This window comes from Phyllostomus hastatus, unplaced genomic scaffold (assembly GCF_019186645.2).
Source record: "Phyllostomus hastatus isolate PE091 unplaced genomic scaffold, TTU_PhHast_1.1 phas_scaffold_93, whole genome shotgun sequence".
Lineage (NCBI taxonomy): Eukaryota > Metazoa > Chordata > Mammalia > Chiroptera > Phyllostomidae > Phyllostomus > Phyllostomus hastatus.
Window position 1 is genome coordinate 17,478,242 of NW_025334042.1, and position 13,024 is coordinate 17,491,265.

General features: G+C 35.0%; 1 protein-coding gene across 1 annotated transcript; it reads right to left on the reverse strand.

Annotated features, from left to right (window-relative positions):
- Positions 1-3,566: 3,566 nt before the first annotated feature.
- LOC123812714 (olfactory receptor 6C2) lies at positions 3,567-4,514 on the reverse strand. Its single transcript, XM_045829540.1, has one exon. It carries the CDS (start codon positions 4,512-4,514, stop codon positions 3,567-3,569), a length of 948 nt encoding a protein of 315 aa, XP_045685496.1.
- Positions 4,515-13,024: the final 8,510 nt, after the last annotated feature.

The following is a 13,024-nucleotide window of genomic DNA, read 5'->3' on the forward strand; positions in this document are numbered from 1 at the left end:
CCCCTGTCCACCTGGGCAGCAGGCCCACCCACTTGCTAAACCAATTAAAAGTCCAGTCTACCCAAGGATTCCAGCAGCAAGCTCACCCAGGAACCTCACCAGGTGGCAAGCCTAGAACCTCTGGATAGGCTGAGTGGTGAAGAGCTTTCCCTGGCAATGCCAGTCTGTGGAGACTGGCAGAGGGGCCTACTTCTTCAAATGTCCAGACACTAATGAAGGTCACAAGGATCACAGATAATTAGGGAAACATAACACCCAAAAATAAAAAAAATAAAGCATTAACAAGTAATCCTAAAGAAATGGAGCTACCCAGTGTTAGCTGTCTTTTTCTATTTCAAACTATAACACTTCTGCCATTGTACATCTTTCATTTCCAGTTTAAAAGAATGCTACTTTTCAACCCTGAGTGAAATTGTAATACTTCAAACATTAATAACTAATTATCATTGCTTTGTATTTATTTGTGGATATAATGCTTAATTATGTAGAGAAGACTAGAGTGATACTATTCAACTCAGTTTCTTGTCTCCTACTCTTATTACCTCCTTTGATTTTTCATATTGATAGATTTTATAGAGCATTATTTAAATTAAGTATTTAAAATCATTTGATCCTTTTTTTGCAAATATACCAACTACAATAGTTATATTATTAATTATTAACTTGTCATTAAATTAAACATATTAGTAAATGTACCATAAATATTTTGGTCTCAATAATGTATATTTTAGAGTCTCTTGTGCAGATTTATTAAGATAAAACCTGTAGTGATTTTAGTGCATAAGAACACTTTGGTGAATGCTCCATGAGATCATATTGATAGTAAATATGCTTCAAAGTTGACAGGGAAATAACTGCAATTTTATCTCATCTTCTTTTTCCTTATCAAACCATAAAATCTTAAACATGCTGTGGTAGGACAATTTATGGTGCATAAAATTCAGTAACCAAATTTTGAAGTGTTTAGACAACTTAATTTTTCCTTTGATGTCAATTTAATAACAGAGATAAGCAGTCATATTGATAAACCAAGAATGTATTACGGCAGTGAGAGATCCCTACTGCTATGCTAGCTTATATATTTCTATTTAGTGTCTTTTCTCACCCCTCCCCCCAAAAACTACACTTCTGCTTGAAAGGTAGTGTATTGTAGTGGGTGGAACATGACTCAAAGTAAAAATTCAGGCTCCATTATTTGCTACCTATGATAGGCTGTCAATTTACTCATTCCTCTGTCTATGTTTTCACACAACTAAAACATATTTGTGGGACCAGTAAAGGCATTAGTAATAAAGTTTGAAAAGCCTTTGATGATTTGGGCCTATTACTACATAAAATAAGGATTACTTGAACATAAACACTGCAAAATTGGTAGTTCAAAAAATAGTTATTTTCAAAATTTTATCAGTAGAAATAGTTTAAAAGAATGTTTAATTGCAATTGCAAAGCCCACTTTAAATATAAATAGTCCTCATGTACCTATGTTTCTGTTTCTATTTTGTTTGTTAAATTATTTGTTGATTGGATTCCAAATGTAAGTGAGATCATATTGTATTTGTCTTTCTCTGGCTTATTCCTCTTAACAAAACAATGTCCAACTCCACAGCTGTCAGAGGGGAGGGAGGTTGGGGGCTGGATGAAAAAAGATGAAGGGATTAAGCAATATATATATATATATTTCATATATTTCATATATAATGACATATATGTATATATGTATTATAGATACAATGTCAGATAGACACAGACAATAGTATGGTGATAGCCAGAGGGAAAAGTGGGTGGAGGAGATGGAAATGGGCAAAGGCGGGATAAATGGTGATGGAAGGAGACTGGACTTGGGGTGGTGAAAGCATGATGCAGATGATGTTTTATTTAATTGTACACTTGAAACCTGCATGCTTTTATTAACCAATTTCACCCCAATAAATTCAATAAATTAAAAAAAAGACAAAATAGTCTCTGAGATTTTAATTTAATATCAGAGGTCATTTTAAAACTTTTCTTTAATGATTCTTTGTCCTTTTTGTCAGTTAGCTAGTAGAAATAATATTTTACTTTCAAAGACAATTAAAAAACTGTTAGTATTATTAGTGGTATTATTTGTTTTCTTTTCTCTCTTTCTCTTCCCTATCTCCCTCCTTCCCTCCTTCCTTCCCTTCCTTTCCTGCTTTCTGTTGACAAGCACACTGTTACTTGCTTCAAACTCTAAGTTCTTCAGTTCTTCAGGAATATTTTCTTCAATTTTCCTCTTGATCATAATCCCCTTAATTATTCCCTTTTGCAGTTTCTTCCCTCCCACTATTTTTGCCAGTTGTATATTGATGATTTCCTCTTAAATCATTCATGAGGCTTATGTTGATGTAAATAGTTTATTTCATCAACATTTAAAATTTGGAGTTACAATTTGCTCTTACGCATTTATTCTAACTTTGTAACCCATAATAAATGACATTATGTTTATGTTTATTTTAAATTAAATGTATGCCTTTTCACTGAATTTTTCTTATGAATATGATTAAATCATTAATATAATAGTTTCCCTTATATGTAATCTCACTTAGTGGTTTCAGTCATCTGTGGTCAACTTTGGTCTGATAATATAAATGAGAAATTACAGAAATAAGCAATTCATATGATTTAAATGTCTCATGTTCTGAGTAGGGTGATGAAATTTTATGCCATCCCTCTCCATCCTGTCTGGACCTGAATCATCCCTTTCTCCACACGGTACATACACATCACTTGCCCATTAGTTGCCCATTAGTTGCTGGTAGCCAGATTGACTGTTGTGGTGTCACAGTGTCCATGTTCAAGTAACCTTTATTTTATTTAAGAATAGCTTCAAAGCATAAGAGTAGTAATGCTAGCAATTTGAATATGCAAAAGAAAAGCTGTAAAGTGCTTCCTTTAAGTGAAAAGGTGTGTATGCATAGGAAAAAAACACAGGGTTCTGAACTATCTTAGGTTTCAGACACCCACTGATGGTGTTGGAACACATCACCTCTAGACATGGGTGACTACTGTACATCTTACTAGTGATTGTGAAGATGTTTCCACTTCTTCATTTCTTGTTATTCCCAAACTCTCACTCATATCTCTTGTTGTTTTCATTATTTTAATTAGCCTAGAATGCCTTAGTTGGTTTCATTTATTTTAATACATCTTTGATGTTGCTGTTTTCTTATTTGATTCTTAGGTTTATGATAGTAATATGGATAACTTTGCCTTGAAGGGAGAAAGTAGTACTATTACTACATGATAGTATCTTCTATATAATTTATGTACTTTTAAATATCATTACTTTCCTTTCCAGAGCACTGATGAAAATACTAAGTCAGAAATGGAGGCAAGTTTAATTACTTGGAAATATATTTTACGTTTACAATGAGGACAAACATGATGTATGTTTGGCTTGAAAGAATAGGAAGGAGTCTGATTAAGGTAAGATTAGAATGCAATATCAATGTCTTTGAGAAAGTTAGTAAATTATAGGGACAAAGCAATGAAATAAGTTAGAATGTGGTTTTAAATATTTAGAATCTTCCTTATTGTACCCTGATTAATCAAAACTTCAGTTTCTTTGAGAGAAATTTTATCCTCTTTATGGAGTCAGTAAAAGCTTGTTTCACTTGCTTATTCCTCAGAGTGTAAATGAAGGGGTTCAACAAGGGTGCAACAGAAGTAGTGAGCATCGCAACACCTTTATTTATGGCCACCTCATCCTTTGCTGAGGGCTTGATATAGATGAAAATGCAGCTGCCATAGGTGATGGAAACCACGATCATGTGGGATGAGCATGTAGAAAAGGCCTTTTTTCTTTGTTGGACAGAAGGGAATCTCAAAATTGTCCTTATAATATATGTATAGGACAGAAACACACACACTAGGGTGATAATGAGTGCAAATATAGCCACGAGGATAACTATTTGTTCTATTACCCATGTATCTGAGCAGGAGATCTTTAGGAGGGGACCTGCATCACAGCTAAAATGATCAATGGCATTGGAATCACAGAATTCAAGCTGGAGGCCCAGGCTAAGGGGTGGGAGAATGATCATCAAACCAGACACCCAACAGCAGACGACTAATAAGGTACATACCCGACTGTTCATGATGGTCATGTAATGCAGGGGTTTACAGATGGCCACGTAGCGGTCGTAGGACATGGCTGCCAGGAGAAAAAACTCGGTTGCTCCAAATAAAATAACAAAAAATATTTGACTTGCACAAGCATTATAGCTAATGGTTTTATCCCCAGTTGATATACTGTACAGGAATCTAGGAATACAGACTGTGGTAAATGAGACTTCTAAGAAGGAAAAATTTCTGAGGAAAAAATACATAGGGGTTTTAAGATGGGAGTCCAAAAGTGTGAGGGTGATAATGGTCATGTTCCCTGTTACACTCAATATGTAGGTGAGAAACAGAAAGATGAAAAGCAGAATTTGTAGTTGGGCATCATCTGTTAGCCCCAGCAGGATAAAAGTTGTTATTGGTGTATGGTTTCTCATCACTGACATTTGAAACCTACCCAATCAGCATGTAAAAATAAGAGATTTTATGAGGACATAGATATTCAAATGCTGGAGCAAAAAACTATGCATTTAAAAAATCAAACAAAGCAGCCTACATTAATTTTCTCCTTTACCATCATAATCAATATTGCCACTATTCCAGTAGATTTCTTGAATATTACTTGTACGAGCAATGATTATTCCTTCAGGATTTGTGTTATTGTTAAACAATCCAACTTTTTCTCAGATCATTATGTGCTTCTCAAAATTTATAAATGTAGTTGATTATAATTTATTATAAGAATTGGATTTACAAATACATTAGAAAAAATGATGATGTTACTTAAGCCTCTTCATCCAAGGTAAACCTTGGATATAGGACATATCCAGATAATTAAGAACATGAATTCTCTTCAATTGTTCCAAAGGATTGTTTTAAGGGTAAGATGGCATTTCTCCTGCAAAACAAACAAATGACAATGACAATAAAACATAACACTGGATCTTGAGATTTTTCCTTGTCTATTTATTCTTCACCACTTGTATTCCTGCTTCTTAACCCCAAGATGGTTTGATGCATAACTATTTTATCTACAGTGTCAGAAAATGTTGTGTTTAAGATATTTACGAAAGATGCATGTGAATGCATCTTCACATGCATTCATGTTATTTTTTATTTAGTTGGCTCTGGTACCTTTTCTCTCAAAGCTCCTAAAGTAAAAAGTACATTTAACTTCACTAAATATAGTCTTCTAGGTGGTGCTTTTTTCATTGTGTTTTTAATTTCTTTAAACAGAGATTAGTGTTTTCAATTTCTCATTTTACCACTACTACTTAGTTTAGGTTTTAAGTCTCTGCAACTTGACTTTCACCTCCAGGCCCTCCCCCCACAACTGATTTTCTAACACCTACAGGAACTTCATTGCGGATGAAGTCAATGGCACTATTTTTAACAGTTATTTTGCCTGGCATCCCCACAATATTTTTTTAAACAACTAAAGTTCAGTCATTCTTCCAGTGATCTCAGTCCCTTATGAACAAACTATTGGGGAATCACAGGTACAGTTATTAGAAAAACATTACTTGTAAAGGAGAATAAAATGGTAATTCTGAGTGTCTTAGGGACAAAATGTGCCAACTTATTTGACCTACAGTTTGCTTTGTAAATTTCTTCCATTTTTGAAAACATAATCCTTTATTCAAACTTTAACCTGCTTCTGTTTTCTCCTCTTCTTCAGAAACACAATATACTTTCAGTCCTCTTTTTAATTTTTATATTTTTATTAAATAAAGGTGACTACATCTTCTCCTTTTTCAGAAGACAGGAATCCTCTCATTCTTCCATTTATCTGGATCTTCCTCTCAGAAATCTTCCCACAAATGTAGGGTAAGCAAAATAAAGGTGATATTTGCCTCCATAGTCTTTGTTGTCCATACTCCTCCACTTAAATCTCCAGGCTCCTTTTGTCTGACTCCTCAAGTCATATTGGCCTGTGCCTTGATTATGTTGTCCTATCAGACTTGACAGCTGGCTTTCCTTTATGTAATGCAAGTGCATAACTTAAGCTGTGAGTGCTGAGCCATACAATTCAAAGAGGCATCCACTTCAAAGATGGCTATCTCCAACCAGATAGTAGGCTGGAATACCCCCACCATCCTTTCCTTTGTTTTAGGCAGAGGTGTCCAACATTTTGGCATCTCTGGGCCACACTGGAAGAAGAAGAGTCATCTTGGGGCACACATTAAATACACTAAATACACTAAAGAAAACTGATGAGAAGAAAAAGGTCTTAAGTAAATTTATGATTTTGTGTAGGGCTGCATTCATAACTATCCTGGGCTGCATGTGGCCTGTGGGCCATGGGTTGGATACCCCTGTGAGATCTTGGCTGTTTGGGCCACTAGTTCTTTCTTTTGCTATACTTTAAATTTTCACTCTGATGTTTTAAATCCACCAATAAAGAGGCAACCCAGGAAGTCCCAAGTTCTCCCTCTCTTGCAAGGGCCAGTCCAGCCACAACACTGGTTATCATTTGGCTGAGACTGTCCCAAAGCTGGTGGAGTGCTACACTCTGACATTCTCTTGAGCTCACTCCTCCTAACTAATGATGCAACTCTGGACTCTTCTCTCTCACCTTCTTCCTATTAGACCACATCCACTTAATTGTATGTCAGGACTTGCTTCCACATGCTACTTGAAAATCCGAGACAAGCTATTTAAAATGGATGTATTTCATCCAGTGTCTACTATTTGCCAAGCACAGGACTAGGCTCTGTATCATAAAGCTCATTTAATTTATACAAAAATATTTACTATAGTTATTTATATAGTGTTTTACCTTCTTCCATAAATACTTGTGTTTCACTAGGTGATTTGTTGTAACTCTCTGAATTAGAATCATCTAGGAGAATTTTACAATATAGATTCCTTCGAACTTAGAAGGACCTAAAGAATTTTATCCAGGCAGTGGGGGAGATGGGTTAGGTGACAGTGGAAAAATTAACAACCAGAATATTATTAGTATTGTGATCAAGAGTTTCATATGCATATTAATGTTTGAGATCCACCCAGACAATTAAGGAAATTGTTGCCCAAACTTGGTATCATCACTTATATCTACATCTCCTTCCCAAATGGTGCTGTCTATTACATCATAAATAATCATTTAATTTACGTATATACATTATACTGTAATTTCAGATACACATGAAAAATGTGTAGAATATTAAGTGGCTATTATGAGTCTTCTGTTGTTGATATTATCTCTCACCATTATGTATATTTTTTAGTAAAAGGAAAAGACTATTTTCAACTGCTCCTAGTCATTAACCAACATTAATTATTTATAATGATAATTATGAAACTATATCCTGTCTGAATCTATAGTTTGTAGGGTTCCTGCTATTTTTTATCACTGAATAAAATAGTATCTCCTCAGAAGAGAGTAATTAATTTGTTAAATGAATGATTTTTCACTCAGTTGGCTTTATAATATATCCTGCAAATGACAGCTGAGCCTGGAAAAATTGATTCCTTTGGTCCTAGGGACATGTACCTTATAAAATTAGGTACATACAGCAAGGCCAGCTCTGTTTTCAAGGGACTAACACAGAAAACTGGACACTCATATGGGGAAACTCTAAAAAAACTCTCTATAAAAAAACCCATATGGGAATTGATGCAGACTTGGCACAACTAAGATGAAGACACTAATCAAGCTACTGGCCAACATTATATAATGACAGCCTGTCACATACACTTACCTCAGATCTTAAACCCTCACACTTTCTCAGGAAGTAGATAAACAATGAAAACTGTTTTCTTTGATTACCCTTCCACTCTGAAAATGTGGTCTCTTTTTGAGCCTCTCATACTGATCAAGAGCTTATTCAAGGAAAGAAAAACAGTGCTTTACTTTCCAATTCCCTGAGATTTTTTTCATACCCCCTCAATCCTCCTTCTCCTTGGAAATCCTACCTCTACCTTTGTTAGATAAGATAAATTTATTAATGGTATCTCTATATGCAAGTAGTGAATATTAATAAACACAAATTTCATTTAAATTAGAATTGGGAGTTAGGTGCAGCTCATACTTTACCACTCATCCTCAATTAGCTCCAACAGGAAAATGTTCTGCACTCTACTACTCTAGCAAGAAGAAAGAGGATCTTTTGAACAGGCAATTACTCAGTCAAAAACTGTTAAAAATCAGCCAATGGAAAGCCACTACATGTCAAACTGTCATTTCCCATCAAAGGACTTTTTGTTTACAATAGCTCCTCTGAATTCCCCCTTTCCTCTATAAAAGAACTTCTCTTCTGTTTCTCTGGACTTAAGGGTGATTGGCTATTAAATCACATGCTCCAAAATGCATTTTTTTGGGGTCTAAACATCAAAGTTTATTGAAATAAATTATATTCTATAATAAAAAATACTAAGGATGTTATCACTGGTTACAGTTTAAGTCTATTAACCAGAAATCCAACATTTTAATCCAAGAATGACACCTTCTTTCTGCTACAGTAATAAACATGATATTAGTATTGCATACCAAATTGCAATTCTTTGTTGCTCCTGAATAAATCAATTTTCAGCAGAAATATCTGGCTGTGTATTTGTTTAAGGTCAACAAAGTGCAATTGTATGCTAATAATTTAGTACGCTTTAGTTAATATTTGCCTCATCCTTTAAATTTGATTTATCGAAGAATTAATTCTCTCTCCATTACTCTAGGGCTACAAAATAGCAATAAACAGCAATAAAATAGCAATATTTCTTTCTCTTATCTCTTAAAGGGAAAAAGGAATTCTAATATCTACCTTACAGTACTTACTCTTTTGATAATTTTTCACGGTTTCAGCCAGCAGCTCCTTATTGTGTTTAACTGTGCTGTGTTAGGGAAGATGTGCCTCTACACTGTTCTAACAGGTTGTCAACCTACACTTACTCTCCAGGCATCTTTTGGAGGGTCTTAAGCTCTTCAAGTTTCCCATTTTTTCATATCATATAAAAACTGTCATATCATATTAGAGAATCTTTCTTATTGTAAACCCTGAAAACATTTTCCTTTGATGTCTGTCACAAAGGGAAGAAAACCTAGTGTAAAGGAGAATAGAAGAACTCCCTCTGGGTTTTGGAAGAGCTATGATGGTTCTGAGCAAGGAGCTGGCTCTCCTACTCCCAAAATAATTATATTTATATGTTTCTGTTGAGTCTTCTGAAGGTGCACTGGGATCACTCAAACAAATAAAATAAAGAATCTTCAGAGACCTAGGTTCTAATGTCACTAATACATTTTTTGCCTCATGAACTTTGGCAAAGCAATTAAAATAGGCTGCATCAGGGACACTGTCCTTTGAGACATAAGATAGAATAGCAGCATCAGACAGTGCCCATTTTACAGATGAGAAAAAAAGCACAAGCCTGATACAACTCCTTAATATACCTTCTAACTTTACGGGTATAAGCAATTTTAATACTCAAAATATTTTGCTTTACCTAATTTCCCATGTAGTAATTGCCTGTAAAGTATCTCTTTAATATAAAAATACGCATTGAGAAAAACTCCTATATATTTAATGATATTATATATTGCATGTGTATGTTTTTTAAATGTGGGAGCATTTATCTACTTTTGAAAAACTGGATGAATATGACATACATATGAGGTCTGTCTGGAAAATATAAGCCGTTGTTAATATAATAAGAGTGGTTTGCACAACATTTATATAACCTGGCAGCCAAGGAGGGTGAACGGGCATGTGCATGTGTGAATAATGACGGCTTTGCTACACTAGCCAGTGGGGTGGTAGACACCGTTGAATGACCATGTGTACTGTATGGCCATCACAATCAAAAGGACTGAGTGAGTAGAGCAATGAATCTGCATTAAATTTTGTGGTTGAACATTCCTCCATGAGAACTACTTCAATGATTCAGAAGGCCACAGCTATGGGCAACTGGCGATTGGCAGGTTCATCATGACAATGTGCCTGCTCATGCATCATGTCTTGTGTAGTGGTTTTTGACAATCCATCAAGTCACCCTGGTGACTCTGCCTCTCTACAGCCCAAATTTGGTGCCCTGTGACTTCTGGCTTTTCCCAAAACTAAAATCACTTTGGAAGAGGAAGAGGTTTCAGACCATCAGTGAGGTTCAGGAAAATTTGACAAGGCAGCCAATGGTGATTGGGAGAACTGTGGGTAGTCCCACGGTGCCTGCTTAGAAGGGCACTAAGGTGTCATTGTTTTGTGTACAGTGTTTCTTGTATCTTGTATCTTCTTCAATAAATGTCTAATTTTCATAGTATTAGGCTGGATACTTTCTGGACAGACCTTGCCCTGTTCTTCATTGTGCCTGCAGATGATACTTTGTAAGACCATACTTACATGGATGACTCAAAAACAGCTCACTCATTTAAAAACCACTGATCTAATGACTTTGACTTTGAAATATCTTCCCCTGAAATATTTATATATTTTCAAAAGGAGCCGATCTGAGAATATTTTAAGACATAAAGTAATGTTTGGGAGATTAATTTTAAAATGTTGGTTTTGGTTAATTAAAAAAAGAAATAAAAACTATAGTCACTAGGAGATGAGATAATAACAGTTTAGAAATCTGGAAAATCCTTGTATGGTTACATATTAGTTGCTTTAGGAGTTTATGGTTTGATGATGGAAGATCAAGGCTCATGAGTAATAAATTTGTCATGATTGAGAGAGCACGCTCCAGTGGTAAAGGGAGTGGGGGAAATGTCCTTGTTGCATGTTGCTTAAATATCTGCTTTCTGTTTCTATTATGTTTTATTATAGCACCATTGTTTTATGAATTTCTTTCCCTAATTTTCATTTTTTAATGAAGGCAAGAGTTTGTTTTTAAATTATCATTGATTTTCATATTTTTACATTTGGTATATAATAAAGTTTTATTTATTAGTAAGTTTTATTTTGTGGAAAACAATATATTATAGGCATAGGTTGTTATGAAACTAAGTGTTAACCCTTTGATCTGGCACAAAACAGTTGAAACATTGAATTTAATTAAGATTTACAAAAGTTAAGACTTTACATGTTGTATTTAAAATGATAAAAATGAATCATATCAAACAATTAATATTATGCAACTACTAAAAGGTTTAGTCCTAGATATTTATTTTTTTAATTTTAAATTAATAGTCAATGTATAGTATTATACTTGTTTCATGTGTATAAACCTGTAATTAGACATTATATTACTTACAAAGTGATCATCTGATAAATCTAGCACCCATCTGATACCACGTATAGTTATTACAACATTATTGACTGTATTCCCCATCCTGTACTGTACTGTGACTATTCTGTAACTACCAATTTGTATTCCTTAATCCCTTCACCTTTTTTACATTTCCCCAACCCACTCCTATCTGGCAACCTTCAAAATGTTCTCTGTATCTATGAGCCTGTTCTGCTTGTTCATTTATTTTGTTTTTTAGAGTTCACATATAAATGAAATCAGCTAGCATTTGTCATTCTCTGTTTCACATATTTTACTCAGTAAAATACCCACTAGGTCCATCCATGGTGTTGCAGATGACAAGATTTCATTCTTTTTTATGACTTAGTCATATCCCATTGTATATATGCACCTCTTTTTCATCTTCATCTATTGATGGGCACTTGAGTTGCTTTCATATCTTGGCTATTGTAAATAATGCTGCAATGAACATATGGATGCATATGTCTTTTCAATTTACTGTTTTGAATTTCTCTGGATAAATATGCATAAGTGGAATTGCTGGGTTCTTCTTTGTCCCTTGTTTTTATGTGTATTTTGTGTGATATAAGTACTGCTACACTAGCTTTTTAAAAATTTCATTTTCATAGGGAATCAACCATATGGGAAAATATGGTTGCAAATGATGCCTCAGACAATGGTTTGACTTCCAAAATATATAAAGAACTCACACAACTCTACTCCAAGAAGACGACCCAATTAAAAAACAGGCAAAGGACCTGAATGGATGCTTCTCCAAAGAGGACATATGGAGGGCCCAGAGACATATGAAAAGATGCTCAGCATCACTAGCCATCAGAGAGATGCAAATTAAAACCACAATGAGATACCACTTCACACTGGTCAGAATGGCCATCATAAACACATCAACAAACAAGTGCTGGCGAGGTTGTGGAGAAAAGGGAACCCTGGTACTCTGTTGGTGGGATAGCAGACTGGTGAAGCCACTGTGGAAAATAGTATGGAATTTCCTCAAAAAACTAAAAATTGAACTGCCTTTTGCCCCAGCAATTCCACTGCTGGGTATATACCTTAAAGATCCTAAAACACCAGTTGAAAAGTACCTATGCACCCCAATGTTCATAGCGGTACAATTTACCATAGCCAAGTGCTGGAAGCAACCTAAATGGCCATCATTAAATGAGTGGGTCAAAAAACTGTGGTACATATACACAATGGAACACTACTCAGCCGAAAGAAAGAAGGAGTTCCTACCCTTTGTGGCAGCATGGATGTAACAGGAGAGCATTGTGCTAAGGCAAAATAGTCCAGGTGGTAAAAGAGAAATACCATATGATCCCACCTATTAGTGGAAACTAATCAACAAAACAAAGAAGCAAGCACAATATAATTAGAGACACTGAACTAAAGAACAAACTGACAATAACTAGAAGGGAGTGGGGAGAGGGATAATGGGGGAAAATAGGGGAAGGGCCATGAAGGAACATGTATAAAGGACACATGGACAAAGCCAAAGGGGGTAGGATTGAGAGTGGGAGGTGGGGATTGGTGGTGGGGGGGAGAATGGAGACAACTGTACTTGAACAACAATAAAAAAAGTTTAAAAAAAAGAAAAAATTCCTTTTCATGAAATGTCTTTTGTCATCCTTTTACTTCCAGTCTGTGTGTGTTACTAAGTTCCTTGAGCACTCATATAACCTTTGTTTGAGCTCTGTTTCTGGAAGTTTGCTTGTTTCCATTTCATTCAGTTCTTTCTCTGGAAATTTCT

Excerpts from the sequence above, each read along its gene's own strand:
- LOC123812714 (XM_045829540.1), bottom strand. The coding sequence starts at position 4,514 with ATGAGAAACCATACACCAATAACAACTTTTATCCTGCTGGGGCTAACA.